Below are 27,371 nucleotides of genomic sequence, written 5' to 3'. Positions count from 1 at the left end.
TTTAAAATGTAATGCTGGAAAAACAGAAATTCTGCCATTCGGGAGTCATAACCTGTTTTCCCAAAAAATATGCTGGCCGGTGGAGGCAGAAGCCCCTCCCAACACTATTACATCTGCCCGCAATTTGAGCATCAAATTTGATCACCAACTATCTTTCAAACCTCAGGCGGTGGCAGTAGCTGGGACGTGCTTCCAGATCATAAAAGCACTGAGGAAGTTTTTTGATCTACTTCCGTTATCAGCGAGGAAAACAGTTGCAGTGGCCTTAATAAGTTCTAGGCTGGATTATTGTAACGGCTTATATGCTGGAGCTAACAAAACCATCCTCCACAGGTTACAAATGGTCCAAAATGCGGCGGCCCGCCTTGTACTGCGTTGGCCCCGTAGGTCTTCAGCCTCAGCAGCACTTAACATCCTCCACTGGCTGCCAATAGGTAAAAGAATTCTGTTTAAAATTCTTATAATTACCTTTAGGGCATTTCATCAGCAAGGTCCAAAATACCTAAGCAATGGTTTTAAAAGATATCACCCGACACACTGTCTGAGGTCTGCCAGTCAGAATCTACTCACACCTCCCCGATTCAAGCTGGCCACAAAAGGTGGTAAATCCCTTTTTGTATTAGGCACCAAGGCCTGGAATAAGCTTCCGTCCCTTTTACGTTCACTATCCCAAGAAACTTCTTTCAGGAAGGCATTAAAAACCTGGATCTTCTCTTTGCCCGATGCGGCATGTAGGGCTTTGGTGTAATTTGTGGTGTAGAGTGTAAGTCATCCTTTTCCCTCCAACTCCTCCATCTGGGTTGGGTGAGCGCCAATATACTCCTTGGATTGAAAGCAGCGCTATAGAAATGTCTCTTACATTACATGTCATGTAACAACCTTGCTAATTAGCTGTTTGGCATTCCAAGTTCAAGTGGTATCTACATAATACTTCACAAATGAAGGAGTGAGTTCATTGCTTTTGTGGCTAAGTAGACACGCATACTCCAAGATTCTGGTAGAATATATTTTTTCAATCCCCAGGAATCATCCTGGAAGAGTTCCCACTAATGGTGTTGAAATGATGTTAAGTGGATGGGACAGAAAAACTGGCTAGTGGGTGAAGTTCAGGGGAAAATAGCTTATATCTAAGTGCTTCCATTTTAGCAAAGTAAAACGTTTGGAACCATAGGTACAGAAATTATATTTATATGTTATAAATTCATGAGTGGTAACCTTTTAGGGGTTAGTTTAAGATTACCAGTCAGTGGCAGACTCCTTACCATTTTACACACACATTTGATTGAACTACTGCCACCACAGAATCAGTATGAATTGAGACATCATTCCTGTCTGCTGCAATAGAGGTAACATTTGCAGAGTTTCACCTTCCTTTGTCAAGATTCTAGAAAAATGAGGAACCATTTTCAGGAAGTATGATGCCTAGAATGTGCAAAGGTCTTGGAACCAGGAGTAGTACAGCAACCCTGAGTAATGTGAACCAGTTTTGGTAGAGGCAGTTTTTAATTTTTTTTCTTGAAATGGATTTTGGTACAACTGCATTTACCTTTTCAAATCTTCAGTTGAGGCTAACAACATCACTGTGCAGGAACCCATCCAAAACACTTTACATCAGCCAACCATTGACCTGTAACCTGAGAAAATATCCTGTGCCCAGTCTGATCATTCCCACTGCAGCTGTGCAACTGTTTTTGAAAACTTTGAGATGCAGGTCTTACATCAAAGAACTTCCAGAACAGCCGTCAGGAAGAGCATGGAGTTAGCAAAGTTAGAACCAAAAGTGAGAATAGCGTGCCCACGTTTGTACACTAAACCAAGACACAAGATCTGTATCTACTGTCTGGAACTGTCGACCAATTGTGAGAAGGTGCTCCTTTGAAGTGTCCTTTCTAGGCTACTTTCCAAACACAGCATTTGTGTGGAATATTGCTTTTTACAGCTGGGTAGTCTCCAGCCTACAGCTGCCGCAAAGAGGAATAGGATTTTTGCTTCTGGCTGTCATCAGTCAACATAAGCATTAATCAGGGAGACACAAAATGGCAGACCTCACCTAAATGTTTCTTCTCCTCTCCTCTCCTCTGCACAACAAAGTCTGCAGTTGCACCCCTCTCTCCTACTCTCGTCCAAATGTCAGTATTCTATGCTAATCATTAGCTGCTTGCTGGCAACCTCACACCCATCTTGTGTTAAGGCCAGGCCTGTGGTATTCAAAATGTATCCAACAGACCTCCATTACTCTCGCCCACCCTCATACATGTTGCAAGTACCACACGGGCTACATAAACAAACATTCACACCATACACTTGGAATGTCAATGCTAGGAACTGGAGAAGCACGTAGAAATGGACACAGTAAATAAATGTGCCAGAAGGCTCTATGTACTAAAGCCTTGACAGGGACTGTAGTCCTCTGTCAGTCATCAAGGCATGCTAGGTGTTCCCCTCCAGGTCACAGGAAAAGTCCAGAACCTACTCATGTCAATGGACAGGCCTAGGCTGCTTTGCCCCCACTAGATTTATGTGACGTCAGGACCACACCTCTAATACAAGGATACTAGATACATGCAGTTAGGCACTCAAGGTAGAGAAACACAGCTGTATACAATGCAGGAAGCACTCCTGTCCTGACAGTCTGCAAATAGGGAATCAGTGGCAAGTATGAAGCTGGGGTAGGATACACTCGAATTCCGATAACACAAGCTAATCGAATGATTATATTTTGGTGGGCTTGAAGTTGTCTTGTGAGACCATATTTAGTTGTTAATCAAGGATTATTATCCTAGTGTATCCAGTTATACTATGGCTTTTGTTGACCGATACCTAATGTATGTATTCATTTTCCTAGTGCTCTGTCTCCTGTGGTAGTGGAAGAGCTTTTCGGCAAGTTGTCTGTATAAACTACCATCATCATATTGATGAGCGTCTCTGCGATCCAGAAGGCCGTCCTACTGCAGAAGAGGCATGCAACATGCCCCCATGTCATTCGTCATATGACCCTAACAAACATGGAACCCCAGCCTATAACCCCAACCATGACAACACTCAAATCCACAAGGACTTCACTGTACTTGATAAAGGAACCCAGCGCAACATTCCTTCAGCCAGCGGCAATCAATGGAGGACAGGACCATGGGGAGCAGTAAGCAATGCCTCAAATAATACTTTACAGACACGTTTCCCAAATTCATTATTTTTCACTATCCTACTATTTGCTTAAAACACGTGAAACATATTACAGTTATTGCATTACCTAATTTGCAACTGGAATTTTAGTTGTAAAAACTGAAAAAAAGCTTTGTGTATTTTTTTTACCAATGATCTCAATGAATGGTTAAGTGTAACATTTGATATTAGTCTTTGGAAATACATAGTTTTGCATTATGTTTAATGGTGTTGGTGCAATTGGAGATTCCCGTATAACTTCTCATTTTGTAATCTGAATCAAAGAGTCAGGCAACATTTAAAGGACAAATTCAGCCCTATCCACAAAAGAACCCAAAAACACAATTTTCAGTTTTTCTACTTTATTAAGCATTCCCAGACAATGGCTGCAATACTGCAACAGGTATGAAAGTTGTTCGGGTAAATATGTATGAATGTTGCTGACACTTACAAACTTTCCAAGGTTAGGTGCATCTTAAAACATATCCTATAAGAAGGTTATGTGGTCTATTTACCTTTCCAGAGACCAGCAGGACATGGTTTTCAACGAAACTTCCAATACAAAAATGATATTATGATGTTCAAGAAGTATGTTATGTGAAAAAAGTCCTTAACATTATTAGTATGTCTATAAAGTAGTCCGAATCTGTCTCTGATTGGCTGAAAAAAGCTATCTAATATTTTAGATGCCATTGTTTTTCCTTATAAATGTCCACATACTCGTACCTGTTGACAGACACCAGATTGGGAATGTTGTCCCACCCTCCCCTATTACAAAGATATCCAAGGACGCCCCCGCTTTCCCCCATAGATTGTTGCCACATAGGTCCACCTTCACCCCATTTTATCACATCCTAGAGGAGCAGGCCCAGTGCCACCATAGAGCTGTGCTTCGTAGGGGCTTCCTACCTCCTGATCCCACGCTCGACCATGCACCTGATGCCAACCCAGGCAAGTGCTGCTAAAAGGTTCTATGTTAGAACAGGGACGTCATTAGGATTTTGGGGGCCCAGGACCAAACGTATTGGGGGGGGAGCTCTGTTTGGAACAGTTTTGAATTCATGATCCATATGATCCAGTTTCAGCTTTTTTATGATCTCTTTGGCCAGGTCATTGACAATGCACAGGCACACTGGCTGAATTATAAATGTGTTTACATCTAATATTCAGGTATAGTGATGTGTGTTTTAATATTGTAACACAGCAGTCGCTCACTAATATTACAGCAAATAATCTCTGTGACACTCTCCAATTCCTCATGTGCGAGGTTCTGCTTTGAAACATAAACACATTTCTCTGCAAAATATCTGTAATTGACTCACACATCATCCACATTAAGAATAAATTAAGGGACTAACTGTATTTAAACAATCTGTTTAAGAATTATTCAAGATCTTCAGGGCTAGACTCTCTGCACAACAGAGCTGGCTTTATCAGTGGGCCCACTTTGCCCATACCTTAAAACGTCTCTATGTCGGAATATTGACAAATATTGTCTGACAGAAATATCACTGCCTAAATATTACAACGTTGGGTGATGATTTTAAATTATCAACTCAAATGAGGCATGAAGTATATTTAGGATACAGTATTTTGGTCATACGATATTTAGACTGCAACACAACAGTCTAGTACCATTCCAACAAGTAAAGCAGGATTTAATGTAAGGAATGAAGCAGCAGCAGTTTCTGATGGTTGGCGAAAGGACCCCACCCCTGTAGTTTAACAAGCATTGTGGATGGCAATTGCAAAAATCAATTACCATCCAATATTCATGGAAAATGCATGCACTGCCTGGACCTGCCGGTCATCAGGCACTTCTAATTAAGCACTTGCTCTATTGCGCATGTGCTAGCTATGTGGTGTAATATTGACTGTTAAGCAGCCTATGGGTTGACATGCTGCCAGCCCAGTTCTGCAATGCTTGGGGCTCCTCTGGGACCACCCACCAATGACACGATAACGCATCACATTCTGAAGAAGGCCGGGTGTGTACAGAATCAACCCTGTGTCCCGGAGCTGCTTGTCAGTCATTTACAGATGCCTCTCAAAATCCCGTCCTGCTCCAGGTCATCGCAAGGTGGCAAGTTGGGAAAAAGAGAGGTTGCAAGCAGTAGTGGTCGGTGGTCGGAGTAGCTGTCGGGCGGTGACGTGGGGAGGGGTAGGAGTAGGGTGGGGGGTAGTAATCTATGGATTACGGAGGATTACAGGTAAGTAAACATATAAATAAATAAATTAATGAAACACATTTAATTGCGTGCACTGCACCTCCCCCTCCCCATTTCACTGCTTGGCAGCTACTCCCACCACCGACCGTTACTGGTCTACAGCTCTACCATCATGAGACTAAACTCAGGGCTCTCTGAGGCTGGGCACATGCTGCATGCTCTAAACAAATACTCTGTACTTGCTTCTGCGCCTTGTGTATCTGTTTAGAGCATTCTATCCAGAGAGCATTTGGGCTGCAGAGCAGCAGCCTGGTGAAAATAAACAGACTTCTGGTGTGCAGTACCTCCATCTGATACATCAACAGGACAAAGATGAGGAGAATATTTTCGGGGTACATAGTCTATTTTCTTCTCCTGCTGTATCCCTGGTGGAAAAGTGTGGCTCACTGGTTAGAGCATCTTTTTCAAAAACAGGGGAACCCGAATAACCCAAAGGCATCTGGGAATAAAGCAATTTAAACAAAAAACAATGGCTATGGTAAACTTTTTTGATATTTAGTTGTCGAAAAGGCACCATTAATTGCCTTTTCTTAACCTGAAGTCATGGTCATACTGTAAAAATATTAATATGATCAAAGCCTCTTGTAATCCTATATGCATTTAAAGCTACATAGAACACTCGTAGGAGAAATATCGAAACTATATGTTATTTGGCTTATTTATTCTTTTCCTTTTGGTACCTCTTATTTTTACCAAACATATATACAAACTACATAAACACACTTTATACAATGAATACAATAAGACAGTTCAATGGAAACCAATTATGTTGGTCTAAATGGCCCACAATTATTTCAAAATCGAAGGACGTAGACATATAATTATGTCACAACATTCCCTGAAAAAAGGTCATCAACACAAAACAAATATAGGAGCTTAAAAGGGTAAATTATTTTCTCCCTCCAACAACAATATATTTACAGCTCCTAAATCATATAATGGCATCTACTCTGTCTCAATTTTCTTATGTTGATGCCTATTCAAATATAGTCGACGCGTTTCAGCCTTTTTCCACTTCATGCCTCTTCAGGACTTTAGGGCAATTCAACCAATATATTCCTATGAATTAAGATATACATAAACTATTAGTATATTCTTCTTCCTAAGTTCTATTGTCATATATACACCCACACTACTCAACAGAAAAGGAGAACCATTCTAAAAAAATCATTCAAAAACAATCAAATTGTAATCTAGTTTCCTCGAGGTTTTAGCAGCACATAGATGAAAAATTCTAACACCCAAAGTGACTAAGGAGAGAGATTAATTAGACACTTCAACTAAATGCCAAGGAGATATATTACCAAACGTTACTATACACCATTGTGGCCCTTATTGCCCAGACGGTGATACATATCTCATCATTGAACCTCTATTGCACGGGTTACGTACCTTAGGTCAACCTCTATTGAATATAAATCCAACCGATGGGGTCAATTTCAAAATGTTTTTATTTACTGAAGATACGTGGAAAAATCCCTTTGGTCCACCTTATCACCACCTCCTGCATAGACAAATGATAGTTGTCTAACTAAGACTAAGTATATTAACAACTAAGAAAACTTAAAATAGTTTGCAGTCTTACCCATTCCTAGGGGGTCGAAATAAACCTATTCACGTAGGGGAGATACATAATTGTCTGAAAATGACAAAAACGTTTGTTTTAGCACATGCCCAAAGGCTAAAAGACAAGGTGATTCTAGCGCCGCTTTAAAACACTAAGAATAGCGTGCTCACCGTATTATAGTACTCTTTCTAGAAGTAAGGACAAAGTTTCCGACTCCTTCTGTGCCCTCGGACTCGTCGATTCAGGAAGAGTTTCCGCGTTAGGAATTAAAGACGGACTAATTCCAGTATGCACCAATCCCAAAGCTGCATGAATCTAATGAAGTCTAAGCGTCGCTTGAAAGAGGGCTGGCTTGTCTGAGGAGAACGCTACACTCAGACTTTGTAGCTTCAGTCATAGAAAGGGGACTTACCGCGTGACTCTCAACGGAGGAGTTATATTATTAACTGGACGTGATGACGGCAGAAAGCTAATACCGCCGCCCAAGAGTAACGATTACAAAGGCATTGCAATAGCGATATTTATATATAGGGCATGTCACTATACCCTAATCTTTAAAATTATAAACACAGTCAGCATCTTTAATATCTCATGTGGTCTCAATGTAAACTAACAAGAAATACAAGGAAAACCTTATAACCCATATATGCTGCCAGCCTCTTACATTCTAATCATCTATCACAGATATTTATAAGTGGAAAATTAAAAAATACGAAAACATCAATTTAAAAGAACCAGTAGTCCTATATTCATGTCTCAATCCAGTGTACATTCTAAACATTTTATGTTTGTAATTGCAAAACATAGTCACAGCATGACGACACAAGCATTTCAGAAGCCCACTGATATATAGTTTAATGGGATATCATCATTGTAGCAAAGCCCATATCTCATCTTTGTCATTGAGACCAGTTTTAGATGTTTGGTACTTCTCTATTAGCCTTGCCTCTAAACGGTTAAGTTTAATTTTGGTCTCTCCTTTGTTGGTATTAGTCACTTTACATAATACAGACCATTCCAGTTCAGTTTTAACGTCTTTATTTCGAAGTTTTTCTTCATAAAAGACAAGCATATAAAAACTTTACAAAAGTACACAACTAATATATACAACCATTCACAAACAATTTCTACTATCATAGGACTTATTTTTAAAAAATCAATTAAATAGCATAGAAAGACGTTTTTTACAAGAATTAATACAAGTATTAAATATAATTCAGAAATACATGGATTTGGGAAAACTCATTTGACATTCAGCTATTAGATCTTTGTAAACATCTTGCTCTAATAATCCAGGCCCATCCAAGATATTTTGCCACCCCTATGGACAGCCGTTCAGCTGTGTTAAATCTAAGGATTGACAATGCTTCCTCGCACACCCGGGTGTTTAATCGTTTACATAATGGTTTTAGCCGTTTCTGGCGTGGTACACAGTAAGCTGGGCAAGCAAACAGGAAATGCCCTAAGGATTCTTTTTGCTCACAACACCAGGGGCAGAACAAGGAAGGATAGTTGTGCCACTTATTAGTGAATTCTCTTATTGGCAGCATCCCTACGCGAAACTGATGATACAGTTTCCTATCGGTATTTTTAGGGATAATGTCCCAATAGGACTCTGTGTGTGGAACCACTTTATAGATCAGAAATGTACTTGTCAAGTTAGATTTCTGTGAGAGCACAACATATTCCTCTTTAACTAAAGCCCAGTATAGCAGTTTAAAGTCTTTTTTAGAAGGGAAGATATTATCTCCCGGCTCTGTCCATAGCGAATGGAGACCCATTCTAAATAGGGTGGACTTAATGGATTTAAACCAAGGTATATCCCCAGCCCCTTGTATCGATCTCACATCCAGAATCTCTTTGGCGAACATGGATAATTCCGGAGTGGACCAGATACGTCTCCATAACGCAACCATCCTATATTGGGCATGATGTTTGATAGAATAGAAGCCCATATCTAACATGAGTGGGAGTGATGGTGTCGAAAGTGGAAGACTCACTAAACTACGGAAGAATTTGTTCTGAATTTTGTCCAGGGCAGCCAGGTCTACGTTCCCCCATAAGTCTGCCCCATACAGTATGGCAGTACTAATTTTGGCGCTGTAGATTTTGAGCGCCGGTAATACTCTTTTAGTCTGGGAACATCGCTGTTCTTTCACCAGACACCCTGATAACCGTGCAAATTTTAGACTGAGTGCCTCAATTTGTTCCTTCCAGCGTAACCTGTAATCAATAACGACTCCTAAGTACGTCATTACATCTACTTGTTCTAAACTAGTCCCATTCATTGTTACATGACCCCTCTGGGGTTTATTCTTTGTCAGGACCATGAATTTAGTCTTTGAGACATTGATTTCGAGGTCATTTTGGTTACAAAAATCCACAAACTTGTTTATTGCTAACTGAAGGCCCATCTGCGTTTTTGCCAAAATTAGGGTGTCATCAGCAAAATTTAAAAGAGGAAATTTAGTCCCACCCAAGGTTGGCGCATCTGTCGATGTTGCTGAGAGAAACTGAACAACTTGGTTGATAAAAAGTAAGAAAAGGGTAGGGGCCAGAACACAGCCCTGTCTCACTCCGCGGGTCACAGGGAAAGAATCGGTCACCTGTCCCTGGCAGCCCCACCTTACTCGGGCAAAGTTTTCCTCATGCAGCCTAATTGTAAGCTCGAGGAGGTTAGATGGTATACCCATTCTCCTTAATGCTGCCCACATCTTTCCTCTGGGGACCAGATCGAACGCAGATTTAAGATCCACGAACGCTGCGTATATTGTACCACCTCTTAGAAAAACAGTGTTCCAATAGATCAAGACAAATCTGAGCACTTGGTCGACTGTGCTTATATTAGCCCTGAAGCCAGCCTGCAGTGGGGACAGGATGTTTTCTTAAGTCATCCAAGACTGAATTCTGCCCAACAGCATTCTGGTGATAACCTTCTGTAGGGCATCGATAAGACTGATGGGGCGTTAATTTCCTGCATTCGTCTTATCGCCTTTTTTATGCACAGGTAGGATCTCCGCCCCTTTCCAAGAGTCAGGAATTCTGACACCTCTAGCTATAGCATTGGCCAGTGTGGTTATATAAGGGACCCAATTTTCTAGATCATACTTAAAAAGGTCCGCTGGGACACAGTCCATACCGGGAGCTTTCCCATTCTGAACCAAATTAAGGGCATTTACTGCCTCCGATTCCTTAAAAACTCTGATCATAAGATGTCACTGCAATCGGAGCCCGAGTAATCTCTCCTATGTTATCGGAGCCCGATTCTATGTTACTAAACTGTGCCGAGAAATGCTTAACCCATGACTCCACCGAGACATGGTTAGCTGGGGTTTGCAGGTCCCCTGTCCCTCCCCATTTCACTACTTGCCAAAATTTCTGCTGGTTATTGGAGAGGCTGGCCTTATATAAATCTAACACGCGTTGTTCATCCCAATTTGTCTTTGCCTGTTTCAACACCTTCTTATAATTTGCCCTTTCTTTTTTGATGTCTGTTGTTAGTCTGGTTTTAATGGCAGCTATCAAAGAACTATGGGCAAGACGGCAGGACTTATCATACCATTTAGCTCCTGGATGAGACAAGCCAATTTTTCTCCCTCTGCCTGGTTTAATGAAAAGGGTTTTGATTTTGTTAAAAAGGGACTCATGGATCTCCCCAATTTGTTCCAGTGACCCCCCATCATCTAGTAAAGGCGCGATCAACTTGGTCGCTGCCGATACTTCTACCGATACATTATCAATAATGCCAGGATCTTCCAGAAACCTAACCCAGCCTACCCTTCGGCAGTCATTAGTAAGGACAGCATCAGCTGTAATTAAATTTGTTGCACTGTTTCTCAGTAAGTCACCATCTGCTAGTAATTTTACTGCTAGAGGATTGTATTCACTTTCTGGTCTTGCGACTATTACCATATCCTCTAATAAACTCCAAAACTCCATCCTAATTAAAAAGTAGTCAATACGGCTCGAGCTATGACAATTATCAAAAGTAACATTTCCCACCAGGTCTGACTTTGTCCTCCCATTCGCTGCTCGCAAATCCCATTCCAGACAAAGACCAAGCCACTGCATAACGGCCTCTGTAACCTTTTTGACAGGTGGCATGGTTAAGCTAGGAATATTCCATATCTGGTCGGCTTCGCCATAACACCCGTTATCTAGCATGGGGATAGGTTCAAATGTACAATTAAAATCCCCGGCCACCAATACACATTTGTCTCTACCAATGATGTTCAGTAAAGGATCTAAATCTTCAACCGTTTTGGATGACTTCACTCCTGGTCTCCCCCTTGCATATATGTTAATTAAGAAGACATCTTTGCTGTTTTCGCTACTCAACTTTAACCCTTGGATATCATTACTCAAGGTAGGTAGGTCAGAGATCTTATAGCCTAGAGATTGTCTGATCCAAATAACGAGACCCCCAGAAGGGCGACCTTTTGGTCCTTTGCAGGCTGGTTTATAGAAATTCAAAAAGCCAACTCGATATATGGCGTCAACTGACCAGCTTTTTTGAAATACAATTATGTCATAGTGTTCTACAAAGGACCCCCAATCAGCTTCTGCCAGTTTCCCCTTCAACCCAGCGATATTCCAAGATAGTATCTTAAGGGTGTGTACAGATGACTCAAGCGATCTACCAGCTGAAATAACATTCTCCCGCTTCCTTCATGTGTAGGAGGCTAGTTTGGAGATTCAACTGTCCATTCCTTTCCTTGTGGGACATTTACCAACTCGGAATCCAACATATCCACAGTATCTACAGTATAATTTTTTGTACAGTTTTCTAGAACCCCAGGTTGTAGAGGATGACAGAATAATTCTTCGTAAAACACTCCTGGCGATCTAGGGGCCTGAGGCCCATTGTTAAGTCAATCCACTCCCTCTCGTCCCATTAGTGGGGCAAACCGATTAGACAGATGGGGCAGGAACATTGGATAGATTGGTGTTTCTGGATAAAATCTATCTCTAGGTCTATATTTTTGGATAGGATGGGGTTTATATGTTTGGTCTCTTGTTAGGCTCAGTGAGGGATAGAAGTAATGGAGCGACAAGGTTTGGACATCGCCCAGTCTTCCATATCTAGGTTCCCTACTAATAAAATCAGCCACCCATGGCTCCCTAAAACTGATTACCACACAATCCCGATCAAGGTCTTTTTTACTATATCCCACCCAGTCCACCCTCCTGACGTTAAGGATTTCTGTTTTGGATGTTGGAGGGAGAGGCCGATTTTTATTTAACCAGAATGTTACTTTATTGTATAGGTCTCTATTTGTTTCCCTTTTGCCCTCACCTAGTGGAGCCACTCCAGTTAAAATGATGGTGTAGGGAAGTGACTCAGGGGGGAGGTTCACACATTGTTTCCTAGATGCAGGTTTGGTCCTAGTCCGTATATTTTGGTCAAGATGGCCCGTAAGTTTGGGTGATTTTCTATGGGGGGTCTGTGGATTAGGAACAGTAGCAACCTTTTGCGATAGAGTACTCTCAATCGTCTGTTTATTTTTAGCAGGAGCGGGTTTCTGCTGAGAAACTTTTGTGGTAAATGATCCTATTTTGGCTCCATTCTCCCTAACCCTAATACTCGCTGGGTTTTTCTGGGGAAGTATCAAATCTGTACCCTTGGGAACTGAAGTTGTATGGGTTCTATTTGTTGCAGCTATATTCTCGCTTACTAGTGTGTCCAGAGAATCCATCTTAGTATTTATTAACCTAGTCCGTTCAAATAACGGCAGGAGTAAATATTTGATAAGTAATTCCATTTTGGCCATAAGAATACTTTCTACAATGTTAACAGTAACATTGTTTTCCTCGAGAGGGATGACTTCGGCAGGTGTAGGAGTCAGTGTCATTTCTCTGCCCCTTGTTGTGTCCCCCCTTATCAGTCGAATCTACCCTTTTCCTTTTGCCTGGATTTTGTGTAGGCATGTTCTGGGAGTTGGAAGTTAAAATTACTCGCTCCGGGCTTTGGGTGAGGTTAGAAGAATCAGAAAGACAAGTGTAATTTTGGGATAGATCATGGTAGGAGGGGCTGTTATCTGATATAATATCTTGAGCGATATCTATAAGGCCCCCCTCTAAAACCAAGTTTTGACTGATAGGTACAGTTACTCCTACTGGATTAGTATTAACACTAGTAGAAACATTAGGCAGTTGGGTTAATGGAACCGGGGAAACAGCCTCATTATTTTACCTAGTGAAGAACGCTTGCCCGTGACCAAGTCAAGTGATAAGCGTTTTTCAGCTAGAGCTATTTCTTTTTCCAATACACAGGTGGTGCGTTTAAAGAACTGGTCTATAGTACCTGTAAAGGTACCATTGGAGGTAGAAACCTGGACCTGCCTTTCCCTACCTGAACGTAGGGGCATTTTGATGTTATGCACCAAAGTACTATTTCGCAACCCACAAAATGCAAGGCGGTTAAAAGCACAACCCAAGTTATAGTCAGAATTAGACCACCAATATGGCTGCGCCTAAAGCCAGTTGAAACAAGGGAAAGACAATCAGAGTAAAAGCAAGTAACAATATCAAAAAACAGATGAAAGGGGGGAGGCCCGACCTGACCCCTATCGGCCCCTGACAGCCACAGACGGTCCCGCCCTTATCCCGGGCTTCTCCCGGGCCACTCCCGCGCGCTCCCGCGCTGCGGGAGAGGGACTTTGCTTAAATATGTGGGCTGATAAGGTGAATGTGGGGCGTGGCAAGCAAGGAGAGCGGCCAGGTGGCGGGAGGCGTGGGTAAACGAGACTTCTGGGATTCGAAGTCCGGTCCCTAATGCTCGCAGCCCTGGGTGCTCACTGGAATCCCACAGGCACAGTCCGTAGCACCCCGAAGACTATTGAGGCGCTGCGGGACCCGCGAGCGGGTACCGCGAGTTGTGGATGAAAAGGCAAGGTAAGCCCACAGCAGCAGCAACCAACACGTCCAGAAGAGTGTCTTGATACAATCCGGGGTCAGCGTCCTTTTCACGGTGTATGTGGGGCGTGGCAAGCAAGGAGAGCGGCCAGGTGGCGGGAGGCGCGGGTAACCGAGACTTCTGGGATTCGAAATCCGGTCCCTAAGGCTCGCAGCCCTGCGTGCTCACTGGAATCCCACAGGCACAGTCCGTAGCTCCCCGATGACTATTGAGGCGCTGCGGGACCCGCGAAGCGAGTTGTGGATGAAAAGGCAAGGTAAGCTCACAGCAGCAGCAACCAACACGTCCAGAATAGTGTCCATTCCAAATCTTTTTCTGAATGATTATACGTCAGGAAATGGCTGACCAAGGGAGCCCCCGAGGTCTTACATTTAATTCTAGATTTGTGTTGTAAAATTCTAGATTTTACAATTTGGGTAGTTTGTCCAATGTAAAATCTATTACACGGGCACTTTATACAATAGATCAAGTTTTTAGAGTTACAATTAGAAAACTCTTTTAGTGTATGTGTGTTCCCGTTTATTACAATTTCTTTAGAGTCTTTTGTTAATTCACATGCAGCACAATTTTGACATCTGAAGTGCCCAATTACTGGTGGCAAGCCTAACAGTTCTCTAGTCCCTTTTGGAGGTAACGTTTTAATGGTAGTCGTTGCCCTGACCAGTTGGTTACAAATGTTTTTTCCTTTTTTAAAAGCAAATAGTGGTTGGGAAATACCTAGCTGTTCAATCAATTTCCAATTTTTTTGGATAATCTTTTTTACTTTGTTCGCCTTCGGGTCAAAGGTCAATACACACGTTAAAGGAGTGTCTTTTTCCTTTGTTTTAGGAGTCATGAGTGCCTCTCTTGGAGTATACCATGCTCTTTTCAGAGCGGTTTTGATAAGTTTCTTAGGGTATCCCCGGTGAAGTAGTTTGACTTTTAGTTTTTCGGCATTGTAGAAATAGTTTTCTTTGCTACTACAATTTCTCCTAACACGAAGAAATTGGCCATACGGCAAGTTCTCTTTCAACGTACGTGGGTGACAGCTAGTAAAATGTAATAAGGAATTACGATCCATGGGCTTTGAATATAAATTCACACACAGTTTGCCTTCTTCATGTTGTATATATACATCTAAAAAGTTGATCTTTTCATGGTCACTCGTGATAGTGAATTTAAATTCTCTAGTTCTGTTGTTGAGCCAATTGTGAAAATCAACCAATCGGTCACCATCCCCTCTCCAAATCATAAAGATGTCATCTATATAGCGACACCAAAACTCCACATGTTGTTTAAATGGGTTGGTGTCGCTATATATCCATTTAAACTATTGTATAAAGTGCCTGTGTGATAGTTTTTACATTGGACAAACTACCCAAATTGTAAAATCTAGAATTTTACAACACAAATCTAGAATTAAATGTAAGACCTCGGGGGCTCCCTTGGTCAGCCATTTCCTGACGTATAATCATTCAGAAAAAGATTTGGAATGGTCTGTATTATGTAAAGTGACTAATACCAACAAAGGAGAGACCGAAATTAAACTTAACCGTTTAGAGGCAAGGCTAATAGAGAAGTACCAAACATCTAAAACTGGTCTCAATGACAAAGATGAGATATGGGCTTTGCTACAATGATGATATCCCATTAAACTATATATCAGTGGGCTTCTGAAATGCTTGTGTAGTTATGCTGTGACTATGTTTTACAATTACAAACATAAAATGTTTAGAATGTACACTGGATTGAGACATGAATATAGGACTACTGGTTCTTTTAAATTGATGTTTTCGTATTTTTTAATTTTCCACTTATAAATATCTGTGATAGATGATTAGAATGTAAGAGGCTGGCAGCATATATGGGTTATAAGGTTTTCCTTGTATTTCTTGTTAGTTTACATTGAGACCACATGAGATATTAAAGATGCTGACTGTGTTTATAATTTTAAAGATTAGGGTATAGTGACATGCCCTCTATATAAATATCGCTATTGCAATGCCTTTGTAATCGTTACTCTTGGGCGGCGGTATTAGCTTTCAGCCGTCATCACGTCCAGTTAATAATATAACTCCTCCGTTGAGAGTCACGCGGTAAGTCCCCTTTCTATGACTGAAGCTACAAAGTCTGAGTGTAGCGTTCTCCTCAGACAAGCCAGCCCTCTTTCAAGCGACGCTTAGACGTCATTAGATTCATGCAGCTTTGGGATTGGTGCATACTGGAATTAGTCCGTCTTTAATTCCTAACGCGGAAACTCTTCCTGAATCGACGAGTCCGAGGGCACAGAAGGAGTCGGAAACTTGGTCCTTACTTCTAGAAAGAGTACTATAATACGGTGAGCACGCTATTCTTAGTGTTTTAAAGCGGCGCTAGAATCACCTTGTCTTTTAGCCTTTGGGCGTGTGCTAAAACGAACATTTTTGTCATTTTCAGACAATTATGTATCTGCCCTACGTGAACAGGTTTACTCCGACCCCCTAGGAATGGGTAAGACTACAAACTATTTTAAGTTTCCTTAGTTGTTAGACAACTATCATTTGTCTATGCAGGAGGTGGTGATAAGGTGGACCGAAGGGATTTTTCCACGTATCTTCAGTAAATAAAAACATTTTGAAATTGACCCCATCGGTTTGATTTATATTCAATAGAGGTTGACCTAAGGTACGTAACCCGTGCAATAGAGGTTCAATGATGAGATATGTATCACCGTCTGGGCAATAAGGGCCACAATGGTGTATAGTAACGTTTGGTAATATATCTCCTTGGCATTTAGTTGAAGTGTCTAATTAATCTCTCTCCTTAGTCACTTTGGGTGTTAGAATTTTTCATCTATGTGCTGCTAAAACCTCGAGGAAACTAGATTACAATTTGATTGTTTTTCAATGATTTTTTTAGAATGGTTCTCCTTTTCTGTTGAGTAGTGTGTGTGTATATATGACAATAGAACTTAGGAAGAAGAATATACTAATAGTTTATGTATATCTTAAATCATAGGAATATATTGGTTGAATTGCCCTAAAGTCCTGAAGAGGCCTGAAGTGGAAAAAGGTTGAAACGCGTCGACTATATTTGAATAGGCATCAACATAAGAAAATTGAGACAGAGTAGATGCCATTATATGATTTAGGAGCTGTAAATATATTGTTGTTGGAGGGAGAAAATAATTTACCCTTTTAAGCTCTTATATTTGTTTTGTGTGGATGACCTTTTTTCAGGGAATGTTGTGACATAATTATATGTGTACGTCCTTCGATTTTGAAATAATTGTGGGCCATTTAGACCAACATAATTGGTTTCCATTGAACTGTCTTTTTGTATTCATTGTATAAAGTGTGTTTATGTAGTTTGTATATATGTTTGGTAAAAATAAGAGGTACCAAAAAGAAAAGAATAAATAAGCCAAATAACATATAGCTTCAATATTTCTCTTACGAGTGTTCTATGTAGCTTTAAATGCATATAGGATTACAAGAGGCTTTGATCATATTTAGATTTTTACATTATGACCATGACTTCAGGTTAAGAAAAAGCAATTAATGGTGTCTTTTCGACAACTAAATATCAAAAAAGTTTACCATAGGCATTGTTTTTTGTTTAAATCACTGGTTAGAGCAGGCAGACCTGGAAGCAGAGGTCAGCCCGGGACCAGGGTTCAATTCCCGGCTCGGCGGGTCTTGAGTCCTAAAATGTCCACGGACTTGACAATTCTCGCTCCGGTGCCTACTCAATTCACGAGTTCACACTCTGCGACTCTGGGCAATAGCTTGCTTAATCTCCACAACGGCCCCTCGCGGTGGGATGCCTGGCTTTCACCTTGTGGATACCCTGCCGGGGTTATCTCACAGGGGAATACCAGGACGGGTTCCCTAAGCAAGCGCTTAGATACCGGGTCGGTGATTTGCGCTATATAAATACATTTACATTTACATTTATATCCCTTTTCTATCTTTTTTTTTCACTGTCACCGTTGCATAATCTTCTCCTGGTCTTTTTCGACTAATCGCTCTCACTCCCTCTTTCTGTCTAATTTGGCAATAAATTTTGCACTTCGCAGACGCACCATTCTAAATTCTGCCAGGCTCAGAAGCAATAAAGACTGTTGCGTCTACAAAGAGGTATTTTTTCCCCGATGTACGTTCTGTATCTAGAAAGCAAGTTGTCCATCGATATTTCTGAAAAGCTGTCATTTATCCCAGACATGTTTAAAAACCTACCTAATTAGAACGTGGTTGCTGGATAAATTACTACTTCTCAGAAACATTGGTATTGGTTGCTTTGCAGAATTAAGAATGCTGTTTGCTAACATGACCATGCTCCATGTACCGGGTTGAAAGGCTAAGGATTGAATGACCATGTAGTCTTAGCACCTTTCTGAACCACAGACAGGCACTGTCTGCAGCCGGATCACTGAGAGAATTTCTGAACAATAAATATCAGGTGGGCAGAATATCATGCCAAAGTAAATTAATTATGTCAGTTGGGAATAAGCCCATATTACCATGTTTAGAGGGGGGAGCACACGCACTTTAGCATTAATTAGCAGTGTATAAGTGCTTAAAGTCCTAAGGCTAGCACAAAAAGCGGAAAAAATGGAGGGGAAAGGCAAAAGGTTGTGGTGAAGACCACCCTAAGGCTGATGGGTTGAACATGTGGTCTTCTAGGTCAAGCAGAAGCAATGGACTACTTATCATAATGGGAAAGGTGCTTTCTGGACAATTTAAGTAGGGGCAGTGAGTGGCAACAGGTTGCCTCACAAAAGCTTTGATTGTATGGTTCTCGTGTGATCAGTTCATACAGTTTTCAAGTCTTGCACCTTATTTTTTCTCCCTTCTTTTTGCTGCATTTTCCTTCCCTCTTGGTAGTGCTAACCTGGATGACCACTCCTGTGTCAGTATTGACTATCGCGTCAGTGCACCCTTTGCTGCCAGCCATACTACTGTCAAAAAGATATCCTGGTGCTCCCAAGCCCAGGGCAGATCTATGGGTATTTCCTCACCCCATTTCAGTTAGATTAAAACCCTTCGTTTGTGGGATGTTCCTTAGGGCTCCTTTTTAAGACCTATTTTATCTCGCAGCAGTTTCTGCCCTCGGACTACTTGCAGCTCTCACACGGACCCCTGGTGTCACTGAGGAACTTTGGTGCCTGGATTTGTGGTGTCCTACTGAGAGGGAGTTCGGGACTGCGAGGACCAGCATTCCCTAATCACCTGCAGCTGGTGCCTCTTCCCGTCCGCCTACCTATGGTATTTATTTACGGCACACTCACGCTCCGCGGGACGCGCGCGAGCCCGTCATAGCCCGTTTGAGCCCGGTGGAGACCGGACCAGGCCACCCCCCTTTCGCCATCTGTGGAACCAGTTGGAGTAAGCTACTTGTAAGTACCCCAGTGGAGGAAACTGATTTTTTTTATATTTTTTTTGTTATATATTTATCTATAGCATACATCTGTAACATGGCATAACGGGAGTCCAGGAGTAAAGCCCAGACTAATAAACTCACAAGAACATTGGACAATTTCATCGTTAGAGCCAATTCAGTGATAGACCAGGGCATCGTGCTTATGGAACGCAGGGTGTCCCAGGACCTTGCCATGGACAAAATACCTGGCCAAAAGATCCTCACTGGGGCACTTTGCGAATGCTCGAACACCTGAGGTTGTTAGGGTTGTGAACATTGCCATTGATAACACCCAATTGACTAACTAAAATCAAACACCTACTCAGGACCTGGTCGGTACCTCCCCTCCCACTCATCTGACCCCGCAGGACCTCTCAGTGCAAATGGATACCCCTTCCCCTATAAAAATGCCAGAAAGAGCCAATACCCGCCAGTTCCAGGGTAACTGCACAGGTGCAATTATCAAGAAGAAACAGCCAACTGCAAATAAAGCAGGAGCCAGGGCCCTCTAAACCAGCAAAAGGTTGCAACAAAAACGCAATCCCGACAAGCCCAAAGGACGCTGAGGCGCAAATGATAGTTGTTGCACCTGATTCACCGCTGCCACTGGGAAGCTCAGGGGGTGTTACTGTGACTGGTGCAGGCCCACCCAGGGAAGAATCATCGACATGGGAGGACTCATCATGTACGAAAATCACTGCGCTATTGAGTGCCCTCCTACGCCCATTGGAAGAGAGACTTGCCAGTATTGAAAGCCAATTATTTAACTTTGAACAAGTAACAGTGGGCACTTTAAATAGTAAACAATGCTTTAGCTCAAGGCAACCCAACTTGCTGATTATAGCAGGGGGAGTTGTGATGCACGATAATCCTGCCGCCTTTGTGACACAACAAGCTGCTGGTAACTCTGCAGCATCCACAGGGGGAACAAATGCATTGCTTAGTACAATGGGAGGGGGACCCAAGGCTGTCAAGGATACAGTGCCCAGCAGTGTAGGTGGGGTAGTGTCTGGTATTACTTCACACAATGGACGGGTCACCGCAGATACAGGTTCTAGTAAGAGGCTCCGAACAGGGCCCAAAGTTGAATTGCCACCAGAAGTGAGTCCCTATTTAATTTTTTTAACAGGGGTCCCAGAAATTAGTATGCCAAACGTTGAATCATATACAACTTAGAAAAATAAAGCCACTCACTGGCTTAATATGCATAGACCCCTTCCCCCACATATGACTACTGAAATAACTATGGTCCGAAGGGTGGCTTGGGTGGGCCGTACACCTAAAACTATAAAGGGCGACTGTGTATTGGTCAAGTTTAGGGACCCACACATTGTAGACCACATATGTAAATGGAGTCCAGCCAGTGCAGGCACAAAAATTGAAGTTAGGCTTCTCTCTTATTTTTACCCCAGTAAACAACTGAGAGACCCAGATGAGGGTTGGTCTCTTGTATCACATAGTCGAGCCGGGAGGGGAGGGATGAACCGGCTCGGCCACCACCCATCCGCCCACTACTAGATCCCATGCTATAATAGGTTCAGTGGCCTGGATCAGGTCGACTGACTGACTTTGGCCAGGCAGGACATGCAGGAGGAGGCCCTGCCTTGTGACGTGGTTGCCAGGGATGGCCTGGCTGTGATAGAGAGTGACCAGGTATCCGACCGGCCAGAAGCCCAGAAGCTCCCCAACATTGAGAAACAGGAGTGTTGATCTGACTGGTTCGGACAGGGCAGTAGAAGACCCCCTTCCAGTATTATCCTTAGCTACTACCAGTCCTGATAAACCATTGGGGAGTGTTAACATTCAACCCGATAGTACAGGTCCTAGGGAGGGGAACACAAACTGCATGGCGATCCTGTCATGGAACGTGGCAGGCTTACCAAACAAATTAGCCTGTCCGGAGTGGGGTACCTTTGTGGATGATAGTGATATATGTGTATTCCAAGAAACATGGGCTAGGGAGGGCCAACATAGAGTTGGCTTTGCAGCATTTAACATTGCTGCACGGTGGAGAGGAAAGGGACGTCCATCGGGGGGCCTTACAATCTGGGTCAGGTTACATCTGGGTTGTTCGGGCGAGATCATCCTGACCTACTCTGATGATATTTAGTGTGCCCTCCTGTCCTGGCAAACCCCCTATAAACTTGCCATCGTGAATGTTTATTCACGGCCTACAAGTGTGGCAAACGAGTCCAAAACTATCGAAGAGTTGTCTAGTTTCCTTGGCTCCCTTAGTAGGATACACATTTCTTGGTCGCTGGGGACCTAAACTGCCATTACGAGCTACTTCTTGGTCTAAATGAGAGAGTTCTGACGGGCAAGGACGAACATTGGGGAATCCTGCCATGCCAGTCCCCACATCCGAAGTCTTGGTCCCCCCATGCCATACAGATTATGATGTTAACCTTGAATAATTTCATCAGAGCCTTTAATGGTCGGACTCCATATGACACTCTGTCAAAGTGCACCTTCAACAAGAAGGGCCATGAATCACAACTTGACTATATAATGGTGGAGTCGTGTTTGTGGTCGAAGGTGATTGACTTTGAGGTAGTGCCTAGGGTGGATAGTGACCACAATGCACTCAGCCTGAAGATAGAGGGTCCAGGGCCTAGGGCAAGCGGGAAGGAAACTGGCATGGATGTGGCTGAAGGGCTAACCATAACCAACAACAGATGCAGAGTCAAATGGGAGAAACTGGCGGTATCAAGAGACACCCTGCCCAAATTATATAGTGCAATTCTACCCTCTCTCACGGAGGTGGGTTCTTTAATCTCCCAGCCTCTGGCACTAGATTTTAAAGATAATATGCAGGGTGCGCATCAGGACCTAGTAGCCTGCTTAGCGGAATTTTTCAAACCCCTGGCTCTAATAGGAGGCGTAAGGCACCTGTATCCACATGGTACAACGCCTCGTGTATGAAGGCAAAATCAGAGCTTATTGGGGCCTTAAAAGACGGGAGAGAAAAACCTAAAATTCGCTCCCTAAGATCACAATATAAAGAAACATTGAACCATGCCAGGAAGGAGTGGGACATGGAGAAATGGTCTAACCTCTCCTCAGCACTGGATATGAGGGACGCGCGTAGATTTTGGGCAATTGTCAGCACTGGTTCAGGAGAGCCTAGATCCGCAGCTGAACCTAACATTGCACCGATTCCACCGGCACCACCTCCTTGGCTGATGCCGGTTGTGTCCCCATTCGGGATCAACCCTGGCCTCCACCCCGGTGTAGACACAGAGCCGGACTGGTGTTGACCAACGCCGGATCCAGTGCCAACGCCAGCCAGAGGAGGGTGAGGAGGACTGGGAGGGGCCTGGACACCCTTTCACTGAAAAGCTAGGTTACGAACCAGACTGGAGAGAGGAACTGAGGGAAGCCAGTGATCTGGATACCTTACCAGACCTTGGCATGTTGTCTCCTCCTACCGTGGATACAGAGGAGGAAGCGTCTTATGCCACAGTGTTGCGTAGCATGGCTGAGGCTCTCAACCTCGAGCTAACTACGGTGTCAGTCAGGACTAACCTCCTGACCGAGGTGCTTCAACTGGCAGCGAGCTCTTCAGAGCCCCTGCTACCATTTAATGAAGCCCTCACTGACATCCTTTTGGGCACCTAGTCCAGGCCCAACACAGTGACTCCTGTGGATAAGACCATTGCCCGGTGCCACTGCCCGGCTCCGGGTGACCCCACTTTCCTCTCCCAATACCCCACCCCTGAGAGCTTGGTGGTCCAAGCCTCCACATCCAAAGGCACATTCCCTAACGCGCCACCTGATAAAGAATCCAAAAAGCTGGACCATCTTGGGAAGAGGACGTTTTCTTCCTCTAGCTCGGGACTGCGGTCGGTAAACACTGCATGTCTTTTGGGCCATTACACCTACTCTGCAAGTGCTTCCCCAGTGCCCGGAGGAGGCCCAGGTTGCTGAAGTTCAGTTGGGTAGGCAGCGGGATTTTGTTGTTGTGGCTAAATTGTACTCAGACATTATTTTGTGTGGTGCATACTATGGTAAGATTGTTGTCTTATAGTGCATGTAATTTATCAAATGTGAAGTTTGTAGATGGATCACGACAAAATTGTATGCCTAACTTGGAATGTGAGAGGGCTAAATTCCCCTAAAAACTTACGGCAGGTGTTGGCCTACCTGGATCGGCATGGCGTAAAAATCGTCCTCATACAAGAGACACACTTAACGCCTCACACAGAAGCGCAAATGGGGCTAAATGGGCGGGCTATAGACAGGCCTCATCGTACTCGTCATATGCCAGAGGAGTACTCACCCTCATTAAGAAAGGTTTGCCATTTAATATGATTAAAAGCTGCATAGATGACGCTGGCCGGTACGCTATGTTACACGGCAAGCTGGTGGGGTCTCTCGTCACCTTGGTAAATGTATATGGTCCTAACGTGGAAGACCCTGCTTTTTACGAGCGCATATTTACCATATTAAGGGAATGGCCGGACACTACCATATTATGGGGTAGGGACTTTAATACCCATCTAGATCCGAGTATAGATAAATGAAGCGGGGTGAGGGGGCATTCACCCAAATCTGCCAAGGTTATTAATGGAAGTATGGCAGAGCTGGCACTATCTGACGTCTGGCGCGTGCGCAACCCAACCAAGCTAGAAGGTACACATGTCTCCACCACTCAGGGTAGTTGGTCATGGCTGGAATACTGATCATGAGTAACAGAAGCACGACCTGGGTATCGGACATAGGGATGCTCCCTAGGACCCTGTCGGACCACAACCCTGTCAGGTTCTGCCTGCATGTCCCGCAGACACTTGGCGATTCTGCTCTGAAGCACTTCTTGACCCCCTTTATACTCACACCATTCGCGAGGCCATCACACACTACTTTGAACAGAACAAGGGGTCGGTGGCCAGTGCGGCAACCCTCTGGGAGGCATTCAAAGCCACGGTTCATGGAACATGCACCAGCACAACCGCAGGTATATTGAAGGATATTAGGGGTCTTCTGGCCAGAACCGAACATACTCTGCAGGGTCTAGAACGCGATTATGAGCGGACTCCGAGTGCGGCACTACTTGCTCAAATTAAGGAATCACTCACGACATACAATAAACTAGCGGACGACGAGATTCGATATCTACCTAGGCGTCACGTTGTGAGGTCTTACGGAGAGGGCGGTAGGCCTGGACACACACTAGCGGGTAGAATCAAGTTAAGGAAAGACACACACACCACCACTAAAATAACAGACACCTCGGGGTGGATCAGTACTCTATCAAAGACATTGTCACGCAATTCTAAATATCCTACAAGGACATGTACACCTCACAGACCAGAGCCTCTGCCTCGGACTTAGATGACTATTTATCAGATTTTGCGCTTGCGTGGCTTTCGGATGGCCAAAGAGACTATCTGTGCCAACCTATCGCAGAAGAAGATATTGAAACAGTGATTAAATCCCTTCCGAACAAAAAAAGCCCCAGGCCCAACGGGCTCACCTTTGAGTTCTATAAGGGGTTTGCTGAGGAACTGACGCCCCATGCTCTCAAAATGTACGCTGAAGCCTTTGAGGTGGGTTTGCCTCCTCCAACACTCAGGGAGGCCCTCATTATCACCTTACTCAAGAAAGACAAGCAACCACCCGTTGTGACTCCTATCATACGCTATCACTTATAAACATTGATGTAAAAATATTGCCAAAAATACTGGTGACCAGACTCACACCATTGATGCCTAATTTAGTCAATCCGGCTTCATACCTGAACGATCCACATCTCACAACTTGCGGACACTGTTTGCCATGTACCACATACTTGACCCTGATCTGCAAGCAGCGGCTGTGATGCTCGATGCAGCCAAAGCTTTTGACTCGATAGAGTGGAGCTATCTCTTTAATATTCTTACCCGTATGGGTTTCCCGCCACGGCTCATTAACTGGATATAATAGCATTACATCAGACCCCATCCCAATCTGTAGGGATGCCCTCTCTCGCCGCTCTTATTTGCAATAATGCTTGGACCCTTGACCTGTATAATCAGACAGTGACACAGGTCAATCGCTCTGCAATTTGCTCACCGCCCTGTGAGCATATCATAATATGATGCGGATGATATGCTTCTATTTATCAGAGAGCCACAGACCTTCTTGGTGCCGGTGCTTGAAGAATATATCAGATTTGAACGATTCTCTGTCCTTACTATAAATTGGTCAAAACCAATGATAGTCCCACTAACGTCCTCCACCGCCCCCCACATGCTGGATTTCCCGCTGGTCTAGTCCGCGGACCCTGTCAAATACCTCGGGGTATGGGTTCATCGAGACCCGGAGATCGTAATCCGTGAAAACTCCTGCACGGCCTGCGCAAAGCTAGAGCAGCAGGTGGATAGGTGGATAGGCCTACCGCTATTACTGGCAGATTGCATGGCACCTATAAAAATAGTCGTCCTACCTAAGTTCCTATACTACTTTACCACCATCCCTGTACAGTTGCCCACCACATTTTTCAATATTATCAGATCATTATTAATCAGACTGATATGGGGGGGTTTGGGGGGGAGCAAGCACGAGACTACGATAGGGGAGGCTTCAGCGATCCTGACTTGCACTTTTACTATCTCAGCGCATAGGCCCAGTATGCCTACTACTGGTACTGTTCCGATGAGTTCATCCCACATGTGGTTTGGAAGATGATGATGTGCATCCTGTGCTGCTAGGCTCCATACTGACCCATACACACAGGGACACATCCCGTTCGGAAATTAATTCCATTGATGCCACCATCACAGCCTGGCGGGAAGTGGGTGAAGAGCAGATAAACGTCCACTATACTCCCCACTTATGCCTCTGGCACACCACACCAGCAAATCAGTCACTCATAAGAAGGGGCCCATGCACACTCTCACATTAGCGGGCATCGACAAAATGCGAGACCTCTTCCCTGCAGGTAGCTTTCTAGAGCTGGCGGACTTAAGCTATGTGCAAAACCAGACACCTATCAATCAATCAATCAATCAAAGCATTTGTATAGCTCGCTACTCACCCGGAGGGTCTCAAGGCGCTTGGAGAGGGGGGTCCGCTACTGCTCGAACAGCCAGGTCTTGAGTTGCTTCCTGAAGGCGAGGTGGTCTTGGGTCAGGCGGAGGTGGATGGGGAGGGAGTTCCACGTCTTGGCAGCCAGGTAAGAGAAGGATCTTCCTCCCGTAGTGGCTCTTCAGATGCGGGGGACGGCGGCGAGGGCGTGGCTGGTCGATCGAAGCAGGCGGGTGTGAGTGTAGAAGGTCAGGCGGTCGTTGAGGTATCTTGGGCCTTGGTTGTGGAGAGCTTTGTGTGCGTGGGTGAGCAGTCGGAACGTGATTCTCTTGCTGACGGGGAGCCAGTGCAGGTTTCTCAGGTGTACGGAGATCTGGCTGTGTCGGGGAATGTCCAGGATGAGGCGTGCTGAGGCGTTCTGAATGCACTGGAGTCTTTTCTGGAGTTTTGCTGTGGTTCCGGCGTAGAGGGTGTTGCCGTAGACCAGTCGGCTGGTGACGAGGGCCTGGGTGACCGTCTTCTGGTTTCGGCCGGGATCCACCGGAAGATCTTACGTAGCATGCGCAGGATGTTAAAGCATGACGAGGAGACGGCGTTGACTTGTCTGGTCATGGAGAGGGACGAGTCCAGGATGAAGCACAGGTTGCGTGCGTGGTCTGTTGGTTTGGGTGCGCTGCCCCGGGCAGGGGGCCACCCCGAGTCGTCCCAGGCGGAGGGCGAAGATCCCAGGATGAGGACTTCTTATCTGAGTTCAGTTTCAGGCGGCTGTTCATCATCCACTCGGCTACGTCTTTCATCCCTTCGTGTAGGTTGGTTCTGGCGATAGCGGGGTTGTTGGTGAGGGAGAGGATCAGCTGGGTGTCGTCGGCGTAGGAGATGATGTTGAGGTTGTGTTGGCTTGCGATGGCCGCAAGGGGGCTCATGTAGATGTTGAACAGTGTGGGGCTGAGTGATGATCTTTGTGGTACACCGCAGATGACTTTGGTGGCGTCTGATCTGAACGGGGGGGAGGCGGACTCTCTGTGTTCTTCCGGCGAGGAAGGAGATGATCCAATCCAGTGCCTTCTCCTGGATTCCGATGTTGTTGAGGCGCTGCACTAGGGTGTGGTGGCTG

The 27,371-nt window shown here is 44.2% G+C and overlaps 1 protein-coding gene across 1 annotated transcript in view; it reads left to right on the top strand.

Annotated features, from left to right (window-relative positions):
• The window catches only part of ADAMTS20 (ADAM metallopeptidase with thrombospondin type 1 motif 20), a 1,033,120-nt gene that overhangs the window by 561,669 nt on the left and 444,080 nt on the right, over positions 1 to 27,371 (top strand). Inside the window, exon 23 of the mRNA XM_086919514.1 lies at positions 2,846 to 3,139. Coding sequence (XP_086775640.1) covers positions 2,846 to 3,139 — 294 coding nt within the window. The remainder of the gene's footprint in view (positions 1 to 2,845; positions 3,140 to 27,371) is intronic.

Source organism: Lissotriton vulgaris, chromosome 1_1 (assembly GCF_964263255.1).
Source record: "Lissotriton vulgaris chromosome 1_1, aLisVul1.2, whole genome shotgun sequence".
Taxonomy (NCBI): Eukaryota; Metazoa; Chordata; class Amphibia; order Caudata; family Salamandridae; genus Lissotriton; species Lissotriton vulgaris.
This window is presented reverse-complemented; position numbering and strand designations above follow the sequence as displayed.